The sequence below is a fragment of the Labrus mixtus genome, chromosome 16, assembly GCF_963584025.1.
Source record: "Labrus mixtus chromosome 16, fLabMix1.1, whole genome shotgun sequence".
Classification (NCBI taxonomy): domain Eukaryota; kingdom Metazoa; phylum Chordata; class Actinopteri; order Labriformes; family Labridae; genus Labrus; species Labrus mixtus.
This window is the reverse complement of record NC_083627.1, coordinates 23,455,528-23,476,615: the sequence shown is the minus strand read 5'-3', so window position 1 is coordinate 23,476,615 and position 21,088 is coordinate 23,455,528. Positions and strand designations below refer to the sequence as shown.

The window sequence follows — 21,088 nt, the reverse complement described above, 5'->3', positions numbered from 1 at the left end:
AGTACACCACACCTGAGCTACTTCATGTATTTAGTTATAATTTGTCTAAAATGTGTGACTGCTGCTCTGTACATTCTGCTGTTGGATCAGTAAACTATGGTCCGCACTGCTGCGATGAAATGAAGGAGTCCAAACAAGTAAACCAACGCTTTGTCTTATCTCACATAACACACAAGCAATCCCACACACACACACATGACTTCTTACTTCAGGCAACGTTTTTACACCAACAGCATCTGCTCTCACATCGAGACACTAGAACAAAATCCATCCCTCAGATGTTCCTGTGTTTTTGCCGCAGCTGTATGATTCGACAACATGGGATAAAAACATGAGTTTCACACGGAACATCGAGAAGCTGGATCAAACTAGTCCCGTTTAGAACAGATCGGCCTGTCTTGAGTGTCTGAGGTCATAAAGAAGAGGAGGAGACGTGACTTATGCAGGGACATAAGAAACATTCTGAATAAATCAGGCCTCAGTGGAATGTTTAGATCGTATTTGGTAGAAAATAAGAGCTCTCAGAAAATCTGGCTTTTAGAAGCAGGCAGTGGTCAAGAGTTGGGGCGTTTTTTTTTTTACATTTTTTTTTAAAGAATATATAGTTCCCCCTGATTGAATTCATTTGATAGATCCTAAAAGAAAAATATTATATTATTCTGGCTGTGAATGTAGAGTGAATTGTAAACACCACACTTAAGTAAAAACAAGCTCTGAAAGTCAGTCGACATGGCCAAGGTCAGAATTGAAAATAATAAAATTAAAATAAATACTGTAGCCTCTTTAATTGACATCTCTTTTCCCTCAATTGTGTTTGGAATTACGGATCTGCTGGCCCATAAAAAAAACTCTAAACAAATAGCATGCTATCGTTACTTCACACCACATGTTGTACTGCATCAACCTGTTGGAACACACTTTTTTAAAAAGGATCTTTTGTACCTGATAGTACCCTTTGTCTTGTCACTGTGGCTCTGCGAAGACTTTGAATGATGCAGTCCATATTTCAAAGGATTCTTGGGCTAACAATGGAGATGGCGGTCTGTTCTGTTGGTGTGTGACAGGCAGCGCTGAAGCTCTCAGGGATGTTAGGGCTCTAGTTGTCGAACAACACACGACCAGCTGTGCTCCTGCTGCCCACTGCTGGCCGCGTCTCTTATTGCAACACTTGGCCTCGTGTCTCAGGTAACTTTGTTGCGAGGAAACTACCTGCGGCCAGCGCACCGGCGGCAAATAAGATGGGTACGGCCTTGGTGATGCCGACGAAGGACTGGAAGATGCTGATGCCCAAGACGGCGGCCAGCTTACAGAGAGCGTTCAGGAAACCAAAAGCTGTGCACCTGAACACAAGAAAATAGACACAAAACATGGATCATATTTAAGAGATTCAGCAACAAATACAAACAATACTCATGACTAGTTTCCTCCTTTAAATGAGTCTGCACTCAGAGTGTCACATTACTGTTTTAAAATTTACATAGTCTTACTTTTCTCATTTGAAACTCCTCATTTGAAATTTGTAGATCAGAGCAGTCAAAATAGGAGATCAAGGGAAAAATCTAAAACACTACGGATGTAGAAGCAAGTCCTATTGCAGCCTTCATGGACTTAAAGACACACATAGATTCTGCTGACTCAGTAAAATTTAATTTGTGAGGCAAGAAAGTAACTTCTTACACATAACAGAGAGAAACGAGGAGTGTTGCTTCCCTTTGCTGCTTTGACGCATGAGCGTTTATGTGTGCACCAAGCAACAGTATCTACATGTGTGCTATCTGTGCTCCTACATTAAGAGCAACGTGTTGTTTGACTGAATATAATACCCTAATGTTTTGAAAAAAAAAAGAAGCTTTTTTCAGTATTAGACAAAAAGTCAAATCTTTTAAACAGCCATGAGTTGCTGCCTTTCATTTTACCTTTTATCTGAGGGGTAGAGCTCCACAGTGATCACATCCAGAGCGTTCCACGAGGCGATGCTGATTCCTCCAAACAGACACAAGAGGGCAATCATCCCTGACTCACTGTTTCCAAACATCAGGAAGAAACAGCTGACACAAGAAATGACACTGGAACCGGCTGTTTGGAGACAAAAAGGGGACAATCTAATAAAACAGCCCTCATGGCCACAAATGAGTTAACCACAAGTCATTAGATTTACCCACCGAGCATCCTTAAACGACCAATTTTGTCCATTAATAGAGCTGACACGATGTTGCCAGGCAACACAGCCAACGTGCCAAGGAAGTTGACAAAGTAAATCATGTAGGCATTGTTGAAGTCGTCGCTGAAGTCGAGGATGCAGCCCTCTTTGTTGTGCAGAAATGTGCTGTTGACGAGTTTGCAGTCGACGAACCGGTATTTGAACAAATCTGATAAAAGAGAAAGAGAATGAAGAGTCGTTGCCCTCTTATTGAAAATATCTAACATGAGGAATTGACTGACATAACGGCAAGCACGTCATTTTAAAAAAGCAAAGAGGGAGGAAAAATATCTGCTTCTGTTTGAAGTAGCATATTGATCAAACATTCACTTTTTCTCATTGAACAAAAGTGTTTTCTGAAAAATCCAGACAATAGAAGAGTACATCAAGGCAAAATGTTTAAATACTGAAACACTCTAAATCTACTTGAACAATGACAGAGAACTTGTAGAAATCTTCTCCTTGATTTGACCTCTCAGACGAGGCAGCGTCATCAAAAGAGGTAAACTATAAAGTACCCTGAAGGCAGCATGGACACTCTTACTTTCAGGAGGGAAATACTGTTAATACAGTTAATATTCTCCTGCAAGGAACTTTCATGCCCCACTGGACGAAGCATTTGACCTCTTTGCTTCTCTGACCTGTACATGTGTGATTAGTATTCTGTAATGGAAAGATGCTCCTGCTGTATTCAACCCGTCAAATGTGTCACTCACCCTGAATCTTTGCTACAGACAACGTTCACAAACGCTGTTAGGTAATGTGTTGTAATCCGCTCTGTATTACTCCTATTGTAAGGCAGAAGTAATAGGCTTTATTTATTACTATATGAAATGAATCGATCTCATAGCTGATGGTGTCGTTAGCTTCTATAGGTCATATAGAGGCAACCGTTTTGAATTCAATCTGTTTCATGAGCAGCTAAAAAAAAATATGCTGGAGGTGAATACCAAACTAAGATAAGGAATTAAAGCTCTCTAACTTTATAACTTCAGACTGTAAAAAAAAAAAGATGAACCAACATGTATTATATCTCTTCAAATTGACTTTGTAGGAGTTTACTATCAACAAAGATGACAAGTTTTCTACAAAATGTTTTGATGAAAGCATGATGAGCCTCATGTTTTAGAAGGAAGAGAATCTGAAATTTTGTCTGCCTGTCCTCAAAACCTTTCAAACCATTCTGCATGAATTATTAGGTTTCAAAAAAACATGAAAAGAGGGGATTGAATAATCAAGAAACCAGGACGTTTGCACAGCCACCACACAACCAAGACAGCATCTGTTTTTAATCAAAATTCCTTTCGGGCAAAAAAACGAAACATTAAAATGCATCTATCACCAGGAGCTTTTCATAATCAAATTACAGGACAAATAGAAAAGATCGGCAGTGGTCTCTAAGTCTCTCAACACCAGCTTTCATCGAGGTTAAAGCTCTCTTACTCTTTTACTCTCTTTTCTGTTTTCACTTTCTGCAGCTGCACAAACTGCATCGTTCGATTTTCTGATGACACTGCTGAAAAGCATCCATACCAATAACTAATAACAGCCTTGTGAAAGGGTGACAGACATAGAGCTGAATAATCATAAAGTTTAAAATGCAAAAGATGACATGTAAATGAAAGAATGTACTGCTGGAATAAGGGACTAGATGATGCTGTAAGAGGTTAAGATTAAAGTCTTGTGTTGGCAGAGTTTGAGCGTCTTCTTAGGCTCAATCTGATATGTTGATTTGAAATTCAAGCAGGAATCAAAACCATAAACTACAGCTTCAACACAAACTGTTTTTCCTTCTTTTTGTGTATTTTTAGAGCAGATTTTGCACAAACATGTTTGTCTTTGGTCAGGTCGTGTCATTCCTAAATCTGTTTTTTTTTTTTCCTAATGATGAAGCTCTTGTTCTGCTTTGTCTGGACCATGTTTACGTTGCTATAGCAACACTTCTGCAGCGAGGTAACCCCGGGATACTGGCAACAGATTGTTTCTATGGTTGCGGTCCAGCTGAACAAATGGGTTTAATCTTTTCTCTATTTCTACTTCAGGTCATAATAAAGTGATTTAAATTCATGTAATGATAAATCCTGTTGACTTCCAAAGAGCATGTGGTACACAAGTATAGTGATTTTCTGTTTTTCTCTGTTTTACATCACTTTAAAAAGACACACATCGACATTTCAGACAGATAATAATCACTAGACTCTGATAATCCCCTCAACACCACAGTGATCGTTAAAGTGTCTTATTAACTGTTGCTTTGGTCTCATGGTTTGCAACTTCAGTGTTTTTATTCCCTACATCCATCAGCATTGATTTGATAAACAGCATGCGTTTGTTTCAGCCAGGATGCAGGGTGCATGTCCAGCAGCAGATAGACACAGTAAGCCGATATTTAGCACTAATAGTGAAGCGTTTGGCGGAAAGAAAGGGGGATAATGAGACTAACATGCCTACACGCAGGGTTTCCAGAAACATTCTTTCAAATTAAAGTTAATGTTGCGACATGTCTGTTGAATGTGTAAATAGTCAAATATGTTCCCCCAACTTAACCGTGTTCAGCTTCTTCTCCTTTCTTTAAATTGTCAAAGAAAAATAATCATGCAGGTTTATATTGAACATCTTTAGATTGTGGACTTTTGATAGAACCATTTAATGTAGACTAAACCTTGCACTCATTGAGTTTGCGAAAGGAATTTAACAGTTCTTCTTGACATTTTCTTTACTGAAAAAGAATCCATTAGCAACTTCAAAGATCTCAGTTTGGTTTTCTTTGGCAGCCTCTAAACGCTGATGCCATTTGGGTTTTTGGAGCTCATTCTAAAAGAGATCCAAACAGCATCATGGCAGAGGGTTCGCCTGTCTTTATCTGCATCTATGATTTAGCTTGTTTTTTCTTTGATTTAGCACTTGATGACGACAGTGACTGTATACAGTAAACTCAGCAAAGACAGGAGAAAACGATACGCTGCTTCCTCCTTCTCTCTCTGCTGTGACACCAACTGATGGCTGAAGGACACTGTTCCACTTTCTCCTGGATGATGTGAATCAACACCCACTTTCATGATAAGAAAGATTACTACAAATGCAAAGTTTGTCATTACTAGTATGTCTGAAATAACTAGTGACTTAACATTTTTAACTGTGAATATTCAAGATTCTAACTGATTTAAAATTCCTTGGAAGCCCTGTTTTAAAAACCTAACACACATCACTAACAAGCGCACACACACCATTGTTTTACACTCATATGTACCTGTATTGTAGAACAAACTTGCAACAAAAGTGCAGTTTCTGAAGAAGGTGTGTGTGGAGGTGATGTCCTCAAAGTAGCACTCCTCAAACACAGAGTCCTCAAACACCATCGACTTCATCTTCAGGTTCAGGAACCTGGAGAACGAGTCACATGGTTGCATTTTTGTATACATACAAAACATGAATCTAATTCTACAGGCTCTGTTTCTTTAAGCTCACAAAACATGTACTTGTCATTGAAGTAGTGTCCTTGGCGATGGATTTGGTTTTCCAGGGTGAAGTTAAAGGTGACGTGCTCCACTCGCTCCTTAGTGAAGGTCTTTGTGCGTGCTTCATATTCCTGCCTCTGGATGTACTTGATCATGTCGGGGAACCACACCGTCAGTCCATAGTAGCTGCAGAGTTTTCACAGTCAGGACAGATACAATGAGCCTCAATAATGAATGTGATTCATCCAATAGGAAATGTTTTATGAGTCTTTATTTTACCTGAAAGACATAGTGAACCAAACGGCCATGAGCATGAAAGTCCTCCGTTTATACTCTGGGCTGAAACACGCAAGAATGTTGTCCTTGATCTGCAACATGTACACAAAAAGACACAATTTTTAAAGTTTAAACTCATTTAACATATTTTACATGTGCAAACGTTGCATAGTTCTTCCTTTAATCCTATAATTTTTCAATTCATAGACATTTCTGAGCTGAAACAGGCACTTTTCACAGCTAAATCAAGGCTATGTGTTTAACTGAGTTATATGACTATGTATATTTATATGGGCAGCTTGTCATGCATTTTATGTTTTCACAGTTTTACAAAAAAGGAGGAATCCGTTCTAAAAACCCTCAAATCTACTCCAGTGTACTGGGTCTTTAGTTTCATGGATCAAATGTTAGCTATCTGCTAAATATCTTGTAAAGCAAGAGCAGAATAATCAGCCGTGAATGTTTCCTGCAAGATTTCCTCTTGACAGATTTTGTTTGTTTGGCCATCACAGGGAATTGTATCTTTACAGCTCTAACTTCAACAGTGATTTTTTTAGTACAGGCATTAAACAGAGGGGTGGTGCATTCATAAACATTGAAGAAAATGGAGGGTGTAGATGTGTAGATGTAGTCTGAATGCAATTTGATAATGATGCACAAAGCTAGTAAAGGTCCTCATTGAGCATTGATGCTGCATTAAATGTGTGATACAATTACATTTGCAAACCTTGCAAACTTAAATTCTCAGTTTCAATCTAAGTTATAGAGGCACTGGGTCCAAACACTACCAGCAAAAATGCATATTTTTGTTTTCATTCGTTTCATCCAATTCAATTTAAGCTGTCAAAATGCCATGGTCTGATGTTTATATGGCAGGAAATACATACATTTGTTGATTTTCCTTTTAAATTTCTCTTTACCAACAAAGGTCAAGAGAAGAAAATAATAAATAGGGAAAACGCTGGCCTTGCTTCCACCCACATCTCCATCCCTGCTGCTCATTTACACAAATTCAAACTCCACTGAGACCTTTAATGAGCCCAGAGTCATAATTTGGTACTAACTGTAACTATCTCAGATCTACAGCGTTCTTTTACTTCCTGTTTTTTAAATTTGGCTACAGATTATGTTTGAATAACAAAAATCTCCCATTTGCTCAAATAAAAACCCAGGTTTACTGGGTTACTGCTTTATTACTTTGACTGTTTAAAGATAATTCCTGCTGGATTTCACTCACCTGTTGGGAGAGGCTCATGATCTTCAGCCGGTAACGCTGCCAGATGGGAGTGTCGGTGCCAGTGTCCACCAGCTCGTCCATCTGTTTCACCGTCTTAATTGTGGTGACCTTGGATGAAAGAGACAAAAGTGTTTCAGAAGCCAACTCCAGCCAGTTGTCAGAGAAGGAATCTTCTTGATAATCAAAACGTTTTGACAAGTGACATCTCTGAAAAAGATTTCTGGGGGGTGCCGATGTACTGAGGCTGTAGTCCTCGAAGCGGACGGGTCGGGTTCAAATCTGACCTGTGGCTACTTTCTGGCATGTCATTGCCCACTCTCCCCCTCTCTCTCCAATTTTAACTCTATCCATTTACCAATAAAGGCACAAAAAAAAAAATCTCAAAATAAAAAAGATTTCCTTCTTCTTCTCTGTATCCTGCAGAGGATTTTTCCTCAAATTGTGATGCATTCCCACTTTACCCTGTGCCTTAAAATTTGCATTAAAAAAACAAAATGTTTGAAATGTTTGAGTCTTAAAAAAAGGAAGTTTTACTTTTTCCTTTATTAAGAGTTACTAAATCAATGACAGAATCCTCTTCTGCTCCCACAACTCGTTTTTAACTACAAAAACACAGATTTAATTTTCTCTTTCTTCTTTTCTTTTTGTCACTTTGACATGTTTTTATTTCAACACATTTAAACCTGAAAGTAGATTTTATTTACATATAGATATACTCACAGAAAACACTTTCTCTGGGTGTCCCTTTGCTCGCATATTAGTGTCGTGAACTTGCTTCAGAATCATCCAGCCTTCGTCATGTTTGCCATTCTGTTTGAAAAAAGTACACAACATATTGTGAACATTTTTAATATTCTTTCTGTAAAATCGTATCCCCTTCGATTAAATAATCAGAAGAAGAAAAATCGTTCTCAAGACAAAGCACTTTAAGCTTTGGGTTTTTGTCTCAGCAATAACTTCTAGCTGTGCGAGCAGCTGACACTTGACATTCACATGTGCTGACCTCTAAGTAGAAGCGTGGGCTCTCTGGCATGGCACTGAGGGCAGCGATGGCAGCAACAGCGGGAAAAGCGCACACTAAAACAAACACACGCCAGCTGTGGAACTGGTAAGCAGAGCCCATCTGGAAACTCCATCCTGTTGACCAAGAACACAAAACAACCCAAAGAAATGAGCTCACACTTCACACTTTACCCTACAAACATGATTCAAATCAATAAGGTCAGTCAAGAGTTTATTTAATTTGATGTGACACAGGATGAACCATGTTCTTGTTTTCTTGCCTCCAGGGAAGTCAGAGGTCAGCCTCAGTGCAGCGTGTCTCTGAGAAGATGCTTTCCAGCTAACAGGCTTATTGCCTGCATGATTTCACCAACTAGTTTATACTGAAATGTGCTTATTCACTTTCTAGTAGAGATTTTTATGAGAAAACTGAAACTGTGTTCACTTTTGTCAGTTAAACATGAAGCTGATGTTTCCAGCTGTTTAGCTTAGCATTAGGTTGATAACAGCTGTCCTAGCTCTGTCAAAAGGTGGCATAATCCAAATCGTCTACCAGTGGCTTGAAAGCTCAGTTATTATAAATGTCATATAATTTATTTTGTTCACACAAAGAGAGCGAAGAAAACAAGCATTTTCCAGGGGATATGTAGCAGATTATTTTTTTCACTAGGACTTTTCAGAGACAAGGAATCGTCTCTATATACAGCTAAACTAAGCTAAGATAACTATTTATAGCCTTATATTAAATATTCACATGTGTGTTCAGTGTGTTATCTACATTTCACCTAACTCCTTGCAAAAAGCTAAAAAGTATATTTCCAAAAGTGGTGAACTATGGCTGTGATTGAAAACCAAAATGAGGAACATTAGCTATCTTGGATTGCTAACCCGCAACCTCAGGGAGGGTAACTGTTTCCTTACTCACCATAATGTGGGATTATAGCCCAGGCCATGGCAGATGCATATATTCCCCCGATCATCCAGAACATGCAGAGCCAGCTGAGGTGCTCACCACGTTTCTCTTGGGCCAGAAATTCAGAGTAGAATGAAAACACGATGGGAATTGAGCCACCGATCCTGTAAAGATCAGAAACAAACTAAGATGAAGTGTTTAATGTTTTACAACAGAATTCAAGAGACACACACGTATGAATAAGATTCTCAGATTCTCGGCATTTTAAAATATAGGATTTACACCTCTGCAAACTCCTGTAGGTATAACAAGATTAACACATCCTGAATTTTCATCCTCCAATCCTTATTTTACTAAACTGTTTGTTTTTTTGGGCCCAAAAATCTAAAACACATTTGTTTGTATCCCTTCACCATCTTGGTGTAGCACTAACTTTGATTGATTGGACCACAATTAGATTTTCAGTCTCAATTTGCCACTTCAATGAACCAGAGAAACTGCAATTTTAAATAATGTCAAGGCTTTCACGTTTTCAAAACATTCTATATACCAGAAGATAATTAAGACAGGAAATCTACTAATGGTACAGTCACACTCAAAATTGGGCAGTGAGCTACTACAACAGAGAATACATGTATTGTAAGGTGAAGCGATTAACAAATCAGAATTAAAGTGACCCAAAATGTAAAAATGATACATAAAGTTTTCAATTTACCCAACACCTGAGAGGAGCCGGCAAAACAGAAAGGTGCTGTATCCCTGGACGAAAGAGGAGAAGAAGGAGAAGATACTGTTGATGGAGAGAGAGATGAGAAGAGACTGTCGACGACCTATCCGGTCAGCCATAGCCCCCCAGAGGAACGCCCCCACCATCATCCCAAAGTATACAATCAGACCTGTGGAGTGAGAGAGAGAGAGAGAGGGAGGGAGAGAGAGAAGGGCACAAAATGTCAGTGTTTGTTAAATTTAAATGCAGAACTTTTTATCTGGTATTGCATTATTGGCTTTGCAAGTGTAAACTTACTCTGCTGACAAGAGGACATTCAAAACATGCAGGAAACAGTTCAGATATTCCGAGCAGTAATGCGCTGGGTTTTTTTTATTTCTTCAAAAAATAATTAATTGCACGTTACAAACAGCAAAACATACAAGAAGTTATTATGCATCTCAGCCCTCAGTTTTTACTTCAGTGCACACCTGATAAAGGATTTAGTTAGCTTATACATGGGCGGTTCTAGGTAGGGGCCAACAGGGGCCAGTGCCCCTGTAACTCTGAGCTTGGCCCCCCCTTGTGGCCTCCCTTCCAAAAGGAAGAGCCCCCCTAATAACACATATGACTCAACAACCAGACTCACAATCTAGTATTACATACTCTTACTGAAACAAATATAAATCATGGTATTTAATGATGTGTGCTATTATTTGGCATAATATATATTTTAAAGCGATTATCTTTGTCTATTTTTCACCTGGGTTTAATGTTCCCCTCTGACAAAACAACTGGCCCCAGTTTGGCCCCCTCAGTAAAAGTGGTCTAGAATCTTGTTGAATGTGCTAAACGATTGTAGGACACTTGCCTGCTCTCAGGACGAGGTGTGATACTACAAAAAACCAGAGCCGGTACAACAGAAGTAGAAGACACAATCACTTACCCAGCATGCTCTTGTTGGGTTCGGACAGGCACATATCCTTCTCAGCGCTGGGCAGCACAAACCCGACCACGAAGATCTCCACACCATCCGCCATTAGAGCCAGCCCCAGCACAAAGTACAGGGTCCACTGGAACTTCCCGTGACCACACTCCTGTAGAATGGTCTCGTACTGTTGAGCCAGCTCCTCCTGGTCCTTCCTCCTCTCTGCCTCAGACACTCCGATGTCTCTGAACTGCTGAGCGTCTGCCCTCACCGACCCCGGGCCTCCTGCAAGGCTTCCCTTTCCCGACTCTGCCCTGGGAATCCCCTGGTACTCGCCCTCGTAGATCTCATCGTCTTCATCGTGGCCCTCTGTGGAGTCACTGTGGCCGCCCTCTTCGTCATTGGCCGCCTGGCTGTCTCCGCGGTAATAGCCTCCATCCTGGCTGCCCTGTGTCGGGTAGTCATCATCATCGTCCTCCTCGAAGCGGCTATAGGAGCGCTTGCTGTACTCATCAGTCACTCGATCCACCGAACGGCCGACCTTCTTACTCGCTTGTCGCTTGACTTCTTTGGCAATGTCTTTGGCACCTTTTATGAAGGCAGTCCGGTTTTGGTAGCCTTCCTCCATTTTAAAGAGGTTTGGCAAATGTAAAGGTGGTCAAAGGTTAAGTGGAGAAACCACCTGTTTGAATTTATTGAAGGAGTGCCACAACGATCAGACAAGGTGACTGACTTGAATGTAAACTGTTTTTTCTTATATCTGTGGAGAAAAATGGAAAATAAATGAGACCATTTAATTTATGTTTATTTTTTTTAATTAATCTTGCAAGTAGTTGGAGGATTATGGTAAAAAAAAAAAAGAGAAGCATTTGATAGGAGCTTTGAAACTGCCGCATCATATTACTGGTGACACCTTACAACAGATGACCTAGTAGGCCTCTCGTCTGATGAAAAACTAAAAGGGACACAAAATGGCAAATCAGAAGAAAAAATTGCTACAAGGGCTCAAAGAAAGTAGACACAAAGCCACAACAAAGAGGTGAAAGGAGAGCTGAGAGAGACAGAAGAGACCTTAAAAGGGGAAGCAAAACTGCTCCAAGTAGATGCGAAATGACAAACAAAAGATTTTAACTGACCACAAAGAGAAAGACATAACTACAAAGACCACAAACTACAATTTATCTGACTTTGTAGAGATTTTAAAAAAGACAGAAAAAGAGAGAAAGGGGAATATTAAGAGAAACAAAACTATCACAAACAGAGCAAAAAGACATCAAAGAAAGAGACCAAAATGTGCTTCAAAGAGACAAAAAAACAATGAATTAAATTAGGGCTTACAAAAGCCTGAAAGAAAGACTGAAAAAGGTACCAAAAATGGTGCTGTGTCCAGTCATTTTGTCTTGTTTGCCATGGTGTCTTTACCAAAGCTGAAAGTGAATTTATCTTGTTAAATTCAACCATGCCTATCACTGTCCAGACGTGTTTTTTTCTTCTTTGGACTAATCCATCTTCTTTTACAATTCAGCTAACCAAACCACCCCATGATGCAGTTTACATCAGCCTACACCTGTTGTATTTCTATCTCAGTCCATTGGCGCTCACTGCTGAGTCACAGGCGGCCTGAGAAGTAATTACAAGGGCGAGACATGAAGTCTGGAAGAGTGAGGTTGATTTTTAATGGATGTCTCTCGGTGCAGAAATGCCCTGAACGCCTCATTTAAAGTTCCTGGTGAAAAGCTGCAATCCTACCCATGATATTAATGTAATGTGACTGAGAAAGTGTTTCAAAGGATCAGACAAAACACAATCTCAGCAATGCCTTCTCTATATCACAAAAATACATCTTTTTCATTAGTTCTGTTAATGACTGCACACAAAAACCTGAACTGAAATCTGAGCTTTTGAAAAGTGTAATCAACTCAATGTGAAGCTGGACAAGAACACATTTACAATATTGGATGAAACCAAAATGAATTAATCAGATAAAGCTGTAAAATGTTCCTTATTTGAAAAAACTAATGATTAAGAGGAGCTGCGAGGGAAAAAACAAATGAGGCCTGAAATTGATTTTTTTTTTTTTGTGGACAGGAAATTGATATGTTTAATCTTTCTGTTGCAGAATCACATCTCCTTTTGAGAGAAGAAAATGTATAAGTCACTGACTTGTATAGTTCACTGATGATACACACATCCATATGCATTTGTATTAAGACACTGTGAGCCTCAGGTCAATGTGCAATAAGACATGACGCTTTGATTTGGAGGTGCAGTGGAAACAGCAGAAAGAATTAAATACATCATAGCTAAGCTCCCTTCGACCCCCCCAGCTTTAAATGTCTGCCTGATACAGAGTGCAAAACCCATTTTGGTAAAGAAGTTAGGGGTCAGACTGATTAGCCTTTAAAAGAAATCTGTGAAATTTCTTGGTGATATTTTTCTTCTGATTCTTTAAATTAATATTTTCTGTTATGTGTAATTCCCCACACAGTGCTTTTTAATCTACTTTTTTTTTTTTTACAAGAAACAGTCCACAGTAAGTATGTTTAGATATAAAAAAAAAAAACAGGATCAGCCTTGAAAACTTCACCTTTTGTAATTACAGAATAGCAGAATTGATCTCTCTGTTATTTAAATCAATAAATAAACAGACAAAAATACTCTGTAAATGTTAACAAAAGTATGTCCTGAATAAAATTCTGTTTGTTTAATGGTGCAGTTAACGTGAGTAGATCTACTAGCTGCTGTTAAGATGTACACTATAATAAGTTCAGTAAGACGGGTGTTAATTATAATGTTTACTATCATGGATAATGAAGTTAGCACCAACAGTAATCATATTCCAGCATCTCTATTTTGTACATTGAAACATAATCCCCGGTCATAAGCCTTCACTGTCAGCGAGTCGAGCAGATTTACTGGCACTGATTTAAGGAGCCCCGCTGGCCTGGTCAGCCCGGATAAACTGTTGGGTCTCTAACCTAATAATATCCTGAACTCAAGCACTAACAGGCCTGCAATTACGATCCCCTAACAAACACACAAGCCTGGAGAAAACAAGGAAACATCAAGAAAGCAGAGTTTGGTTAAGCTACTGCAAACACATGAAAGTTTCCCTGCACAGGTGTTTTAAGGTCTCTAGCTGAAGGGGACTTAAACTTAACTTATAATGAGCTAAAGTGTGAAAATAACATATTTGATTACCTATTAGCAACCAATGCAACAGCTAATATAAGCAATCAGTACCTTGCTAACACTATAGCTACCATTAGCTAGGAATTTACTGTTCATATTGTAGAACATAACACATATGAGGTAAGGTTAGCTAGCTATCTGTAATATTTTCTCTAAGAGGTGACTGTATGCTAATATTAGCTGTTGTCTTTTGGTAGCACAGACTGTAAATAATAATATGTAGCCTATATAGAGTAGGCTATATGGTTGGTAGCTAATGGGTTATCAAACACGTTGTATTTAGGCTACTTGATTATTGCTCCAATATTCCTGAAGATTGTCACTATGCCTTTTTTCAGAGTTTCTTATCACTCAAGAAATTGTTAAATTGTAATGATAGTAAAGAATATGAGCTTTCCACCCTGAATGAGATGTCAGAGGAAAATGGCCGCTGTGTGCTTAAAGTAGCACCAGTGCTTTCCTTTCCATGCTAAATAACAATGTCTACTGTTAAAAAAAAAAAAAAAAAGGCTTATACTAATGAAGTTCTCATTGTTTGGTCATTATTCCAGTATTTTAAATGGCTCCACCACACACACCTTTGATATTGCCTTTTTTCACACCTTAATTGAAAGTTGCCTCAGTGGATAGACACAAAGATGACAGTGCTGTGACCATGTCAGTGAGATGCACGGTGAACACAAGCAGAGGCTGAAAGGTCATTCAACCATGACTTGTTGTATTGTGTTCACCTGTTTTCCTATTATGACATGTCAGAAATGTTTGAAAGATGTTGCAAGAGAACCTCCAACGTATATTCTTCTCAGACTCAATAGTGTAAAAGTAATAGCATTTGGTGGGTGTAATATAGATAGATAGATAGATAGATAGATAGATAGAGTTCTTTACTTATTGAATCCTTTATGCAACAGGTAAGAAACAGCTTCGCTCATTTCATTATAATTCAGAGTAAAACCAAAAGAAGAGTGACTTCACATCCTTTCTAAAGGCTGTGAAGTCACTCTTCTTGATTCTTCACTGTTGTCAACTTGACAGCAGACTACAACACACATCCGTGTCAGTGAAGAAGAGCAGGCAGGTCTGAGGATGAGGAAGAGGAAGAGGTAAAGGGGCTGTTATTGCTCCCTGGCCTGAGCAAGCCTTTCAATGTTTGTTTCTTTCCCTCCCCCTCTATTCAAAAATCAATCAGCATCAGTTTACCATTTCCTTGTAGGGCGAGCAGAGCTGATAGCCATCACATCACATGCACCCAAGATATAAAAGCATCAGATCTTTTGATCAGTCGTGAGTTTCCGTTATGAATGAAATGGACAACTGAAGATAAGAGGTAATCATATACACAAGCAGAAAAAAAATCGTATTTTTATCTTATTAATATGCGTTCAAATGCATGTATTTTCAACATAGTAGAAATATCAGCATATGTTGTTGGGTTTAGTGTCTTGCAGGGTTCGTATTAGACGCCTTAATTCAAGACTGCTTGATAATAAGCAAATATAAATCACCCACTCAGTCATAATCGTCTTCATTTATGCAAAAGAAAAGGGCCTTATCGCTAACAGGCCAATTTAAACAAATGGCTGGATTAATATTAATCTGTCACAAATAGCAGCCGAGAGTGTTTCCACGTCTGCTTCCTGACATCTGCGTTCATTCTTAGAAATCTCACTTGCCAACAGCTTGTCACGACTTGGATTAGATTATAGAAAGGCCCGCGTCCCGATTCACAAAATCGATCTTAATTGCTGTGTGAAGCAAACGGGTTGGAGAACACGCCCATCGTCTCTTTACCCGTGATGTCTTAACGCTAAAAAAAAAAATGAATAAATGCGCTATAACACGCCGTCAGTCCCTTTAAAACATGCTCATTAATGTAGAAGATATTGTAGAAGCTCACCTCTCTCCCTGCGCGGTGCTCCCTCTTCAGAGATGGTGATGAGGAGGATGGGGAGGAAGATGAGGATGATGATGCGTACGGGGCTGTCGCTGTGAAACCGAGTGATGATGAGGATGCTGTGCTGGTTTGGAGGAGAGAAGCCCACGCCATCCACACACACTCAGTGATGTGCAGGGGTCCCCTCCCCCATGCAAACCTTCACGACATTAACGCCTTCATATCTGGAGGGCTTTTTTATTTCCCCCGGAACATTTTTTTTGCGCACTTTTACATCCGTATACTATCCTCCAGCTCTGTGCCTTTAACGCGTGCATTTTGTACTTTAATGGGATCTAAATGCATTTTTGCAAATGAGTGGGCTACATGTGCTATTCAATTTAAAGAAAAACTGAATTCACATTATTTCCCCTGCAAATCCCCGCTATAGCATGAGCACAAAAACCCGTACTCTCAGATTGTATTTTCATTCAACACGAATGCTGAATTGTGTGAACAATTTTACACGTGCAAGCGCACCTGACTCCTGTTGCTATGCCAACCACTTGCCATATTCTTCATCCTTTCTGCTGCATCAAAAATGAAGAAACGTGGGCTTTTCTCACAGTGTGATGTCACAAACTGCACCATTCAAAAAAAGGACGTACAGTATAATTTTTTGCTTTATTTTTTTCCTCTCACACAATAAGCTTTCCTTTATTAGTACTGGTGTCCTCATTGCAGTTTTTGGGATGTTTAATTAAAGCCTGTAATAAACTGCTTTATAGCCAACAGTGGTTTGGATAAGAGTCTTGTTTTTAAGAAAACCTTTAATGTGGGGGAATAAACATGTAGAAATGGAGAACATTTCTTGGATAAAAATACTCAATACTTATGATTCGTAGTTTTTCAAATTTAAATAAAGAGGGGAAGTGTTTATGGTTATTGTGGGACATGTGTAAGCAGCTTATTAATTAAGTACATATCTGGTCTAGCCAGGGGAGATACTGCAATTCAGCGTATATGATATTCCCAAATAACTTTCCTTTCTTGAAAATGAACTAAAGAAGGCATCATTTTAATCATCTTTCTACAAAATTAAAAACCATTGCAAAATACATTTTAATGAGAAAGAAAAAAATTGTACTAAAAACTTTATTTGTCTTCATCTGTACAGTGACAAAAAAAAAAGAGGTACAAACGGCAGTTAAATTATTCTCACTATTACAAACTTGAGTAGATTTTAACATATTAAAAAAGAGCTAAGCTGCAGTCTGAGGTGGATTATGGGGGCATTGGTGCTCTCATAGGAACACGTGGAGGGACGCCGGGGGGCCTTGGAGGCATAGGAGGTCCTCGCTGGAAACCAAAAGGAGGACGAGGAGGACCAGCGCCGTAGCCAGGTGGAGGCATGGGGGGAGGGGGCCCTCTCATACCTGGTGGCACAGGTGGACCTGAGAGAGAGAGAGAAAGAGAGAAAGAGTCATATTGTGCTAAAACACCTAGCTTATATTTGAATCCCAGCCGTTACCCTCCAAAGGTAAACACTATCTCAGATTTGTGAACAGGAATCATATCGGACTCCACAGTAATGGAGAATAAACTTTTGAAATATTACAAAAATAAGAACTTCAGACAATCAGACAAACATATGCAAGTTAAAATAATTAGTAAAATGTTCGTCTATTATATATATATATATATATTCAAGCTTTCTGCTCCATCTATGCAAATAAAAAAAGATACTTCAGCGCCCATTCTGTCCTCACTTATGCATGGTTTGTGTTGTGGCACAACATCTGTTTAAATCATAATCTCAATCATATTCTGAGCCATGATCGATTATGATGACCGATTTCAACTCACTATATCATCCCTACCAATGAGCTTAACTTTGAACACATCATGTACCATAACTCTCCACAATAAACCAATATGGGATACACTTTGTGCTATCATTCAGATCAAGGTGAGTCTGAAGATCAAGGCGAGGCCTTTGTGAACTGTTTTGTTTTACAACAACTCAAGGAGATGTAACAGTGCTTACCCATGGGAGGTCCATATGGTGCTCTGGGTGGCATGCCCATAGGTGGGGGTGGGGGCATCCCAGGGGGTGGCGGTGCCCGTGATTGATTTGATCCTGGAGGGGCAGGAGGTGGAGGCACCATGCCAGGAGGAGCAGGAGGGGGCATAGGCATCTGAGGCATTCCTGTGGAACACAAACAACAAAGTTTACAGGCAAGCAAATCAAAGAACCAGTCCCATGTTCTGCACTGTCTACATTTTTGCAAGAAAAAAAAAAGCACCTGCATTTATCTTGCAACCACTGTGGAGAAAGTTGAAGTTTACCTGGATGCATGCTGCCAGGAAAGGGTGGTGGTCCGGGTGGAGGCCCACCACCAGGTTGCATACCCGGTGCCCCTGCATTTGGAGGCATGGACATTGAAGGGGGCATGGAAGGAGGCATGGACCCAGGAGGAGGAACGTTAGGGAAACCAGGGGGCGGCATGCCTGCACCAAAAACAAGTTTTGTTAACAAGTTATCATTTTATCTTCTACGAGTCCACAAAGACATACTGGCTGCTAAATCTTTTCACCCTCAGCCACAAATCTGTTTTACCAGGAATGCCTCATAAAAATGCTGTTTGTCAGCCAAGTGTAAATTAAATTCATGTTATTAAGACCAACAGATTAAAGATCCACCAGTTAGATAAGCACCTTTATATTCCCTAAAAGATTTTTACCTCATCTCATTGTTGTCTTTAGAATTAGTTATTTGCTGTCATTGCACTCATCACATTCAATCTATAACCAGTCATTCAATACAGATCCTGTATTCTTACTATGAAAAGCATTAAGAAACTAGCTTAAGAAAAGGGGAAAGTACACAGTATTTCAGTCATACCCGGCATTGGCATCCCACTTCCCAGAGCCGTTAGGACAGGTGTCGGAGCACTCGGCGGTGGCGGAGCGTCTGCAAACAGCTGATGTGGTCTGTCGGCCTGGGAGAGAGGGTTCTGTGCAGCCAGGAGTCGCTCTGCAGCTGAGCCATGTCGCTCTCCTTTAGAATCCTTCTTGAAGGCGTAGGACACCGTGATGGGTCTGTTGCAGAGGTACTGGCCGTTCATGGCTTCAATGGCGGCATCGGATGCGTCAAAACTAGCAAAATTGATGAACGCGTAACCCTTGGAGTTGCCAGTGTCTGGGTCTCGCATGATCTTTGGTGTCTGGAGGATCACACCGAAGGCGCTGAACGTGTCATAGAGCAGTTTCTCATCAATCTCCGGGTCAAGATTCCCGATGAAGATGTTGGCGCCAACATCAAGGTTTTTGTTGTGTGCAGAGGCCTTATTGACTCGAATTGGTTTGCCATAGAGCTTTATCATATTCATAATCTTTATGGCGTAGTCAGCATCCTCTTCACTAAGGAACTCCACAAAGCCATAACCTGAGAGGAGTGAAAACATGTGATCATTATTCATCTTCAGATTCAAAAAGTACCAGATGTGTTTCATTCTTCATTGTGAGGTTGCAGCCTTGGTAATCACAGTTGAGTATAGCTGATACAACTCACCTTGATGTTGGCCAGTGACCCTGTCTTTTGGCATGTGTGTGTTGACAACAGGACCGGCCTGCAGGAAGAGCTCCCATAGTAGTGGCTCTGACACTTTCTCATCCAAGCCACCAACATACACAGTGGCATCTGGGGGGGAAAACCATGAGAATTGAACGATAGCTTTGATCTGTCACGATTCTTAAAGAGGACTAAAGAGGAATCTTAATTTAAAAAAAGTGAGATGGTTGATTTGAAATGTTAATACACACAAAATTATGCTAAAATATCTGCTTAGTACATATTCAGAAATGGACTCTGGAAAGAGGTTCTGCAGCCTCCGAAGCAGAACTTCCAGGTTCTGTAACAGCTTCTTCCCACAGGCCATAAGACTTTTCAACACAAATAAATAATCCCTCCATCCCCCCTCAAACCCCCACACAGGACTACCTCACTGGACTGTAAAATACAACATACATCACAAATGTGCAATATATTTATCTGTATAATAATTTTACACATAGCTTTTCTTTTTATATCTATTTATATCTGCACCTTATTTTTCCATGTGAATACTTGCTGTTGTTTTTATCTTGCACTAACGAGTCAAATGCAACGAAATGTCGTTCTTATCTTCACTGTACAAGTTTGAATGACAATAAAGAAAGTCTAAATGTAAAAAGGAGCATGTTTTTCTGGGTTTTAAAACCCATATTTGTGGAATACTATAATTTGTCTTTATATCTGTTGAAGTTTTATGTTAAAATAATAATCAGTAGGTTCTGGTCAGTTGTAATTGTTTGAGGTAACATGGCTTTTTTTTTTAATATCACAACATAACCACAGAATCAGCAACTGCAATATTTTGTTATACTGTCCCTACATTTTGTGGCCCCACAAAAGCCTGTGTTTAAATGTTGAATTATAAAAGTTGGTAGTTCTTTCTGAATCTAACAACACATACAACAGTCAGCTTACCACCTGTTCAACCACATATATGAACATTATATGACCTGATGCTATGTGTTGTACATCTAATGGTTTATAAAAGCCATAAAACGGATCAATGAACAAAGAGTTTGATTGAGTGATTATGATGAGTCTGTATGATGCAGTCAGATGCTAAGTACTCTGCGATTAGCTTTTCGGGCTAACTGCAGCTAGCATACAGGGTGTATCTCAGTTTGTGATGAGCTAACAACAGACAGAATTATGTAAACAAATACTAATCAACGCAACACAAATGTGTTGATCCATCAAGCAAGCCTAAGAAATCTAATAACGTTTGATTCAAATCAATGTCTTAATGAGTGGCAAGCTAAGCTAACTCAAACTTCCCACTTCCATGTGACCGAGTGTTTACCTCAAACAATAAACTAACCAGGCAGCAAGCAGCGCTCCTATAAACTATGAAAGCATTTTGAAGAATAACTCACAAAAAGTTCAAATATAGCCAAACCGAAAGGCTGATAACAGCTAATAAAAGACGCCTTTACCTTGGTTTCTTTCTGAAATTGGTCCCGCTGCCATGTTGAATGAACAACGAACAGCAAGCGACCTAAACCGAGGTCCCGCCTCTTCCGGTGTGTACCGGAGGCGGAAATTATAAAAATAAATAAATAAATAAGATACAATGTTTCAGGGAGGAATCATAAACTCTATATATAACACTTTTATTTACAGTAAAAGGCAAGAATAATTAACTTCATGAATGCACGACTAAACCTTGATGGATTACAGCGGAGGGCCT

At 39.5% G+C, this 21,088-nt stretch overlaps 2 protein-coding genes across 2 annotated transcripts; both read right to left on the bottom strand.

Annotated features, from left to right (window-relative positions):
- Nucleotides 1–620: 620 nt before the first annotated feature.
- LOC132990757 (synaptic vesicle glycoprotein 2A-like) lies at nt 621–15,974 on the bottom strand. The gene is made up of 13 exons (XM_061059157.1): nt 15,810–15,974; nt 10,739–11,480; nt 9,802–9,982; nt 9,099–9,250; nt 8,175–8,308; nt 7,892–7,981; nt 7,172–7,279; nt 5,938–6,026; nt 5,680–5,844; nt 5,451–5,584; nt 2,163–2,369; nt 1,917–2,076; nt 621–1,340 (listed from the first exon to the last, which is right to left on the bottom strand). The coding sequence occupies exons 2-13, from the start codon at nt 11,346–11,348 to the stop codon at nt 1,157–1,159; spliced, it is 2,214 nt and encodes a 737-aa protein (XP_060915140.1). The 5' UTR covers nt 11,349–11,480; nt 15,810–15,974; the 3' UTR covers nt 621–1,156.
- A 948-nt stretch (nt 15,975–16,922) lies between these two features.
- On the bottom strand, nt 16,923–20,917 carry sf3b4 (splicing factor 3b, subunit 4). The gene is made up of 6 exons (XM_061059920.1): nt 20,835–20,917; nt 19,360–19,488; nt 18,691–19,233; nt 18,135–18,296; nt 17,833–17,994; nt 16,923–17,239 (listed from the first exon to the last, which is right to left on the bottom strand). Exons 1-6 carry the CDS (start codon nt 20,866–20,868, stop codon nt 17,070–17,072), a joined length of 1,200 nt encoding a protein of 399 aa, XP_060915903.1. The 5' UTR covers nt 20,869–20,917; the 3' UTR covers nt 16,923–17,069.
- Nucleotides 20,918–21,088: the final 171 nt, after the last annotated feature.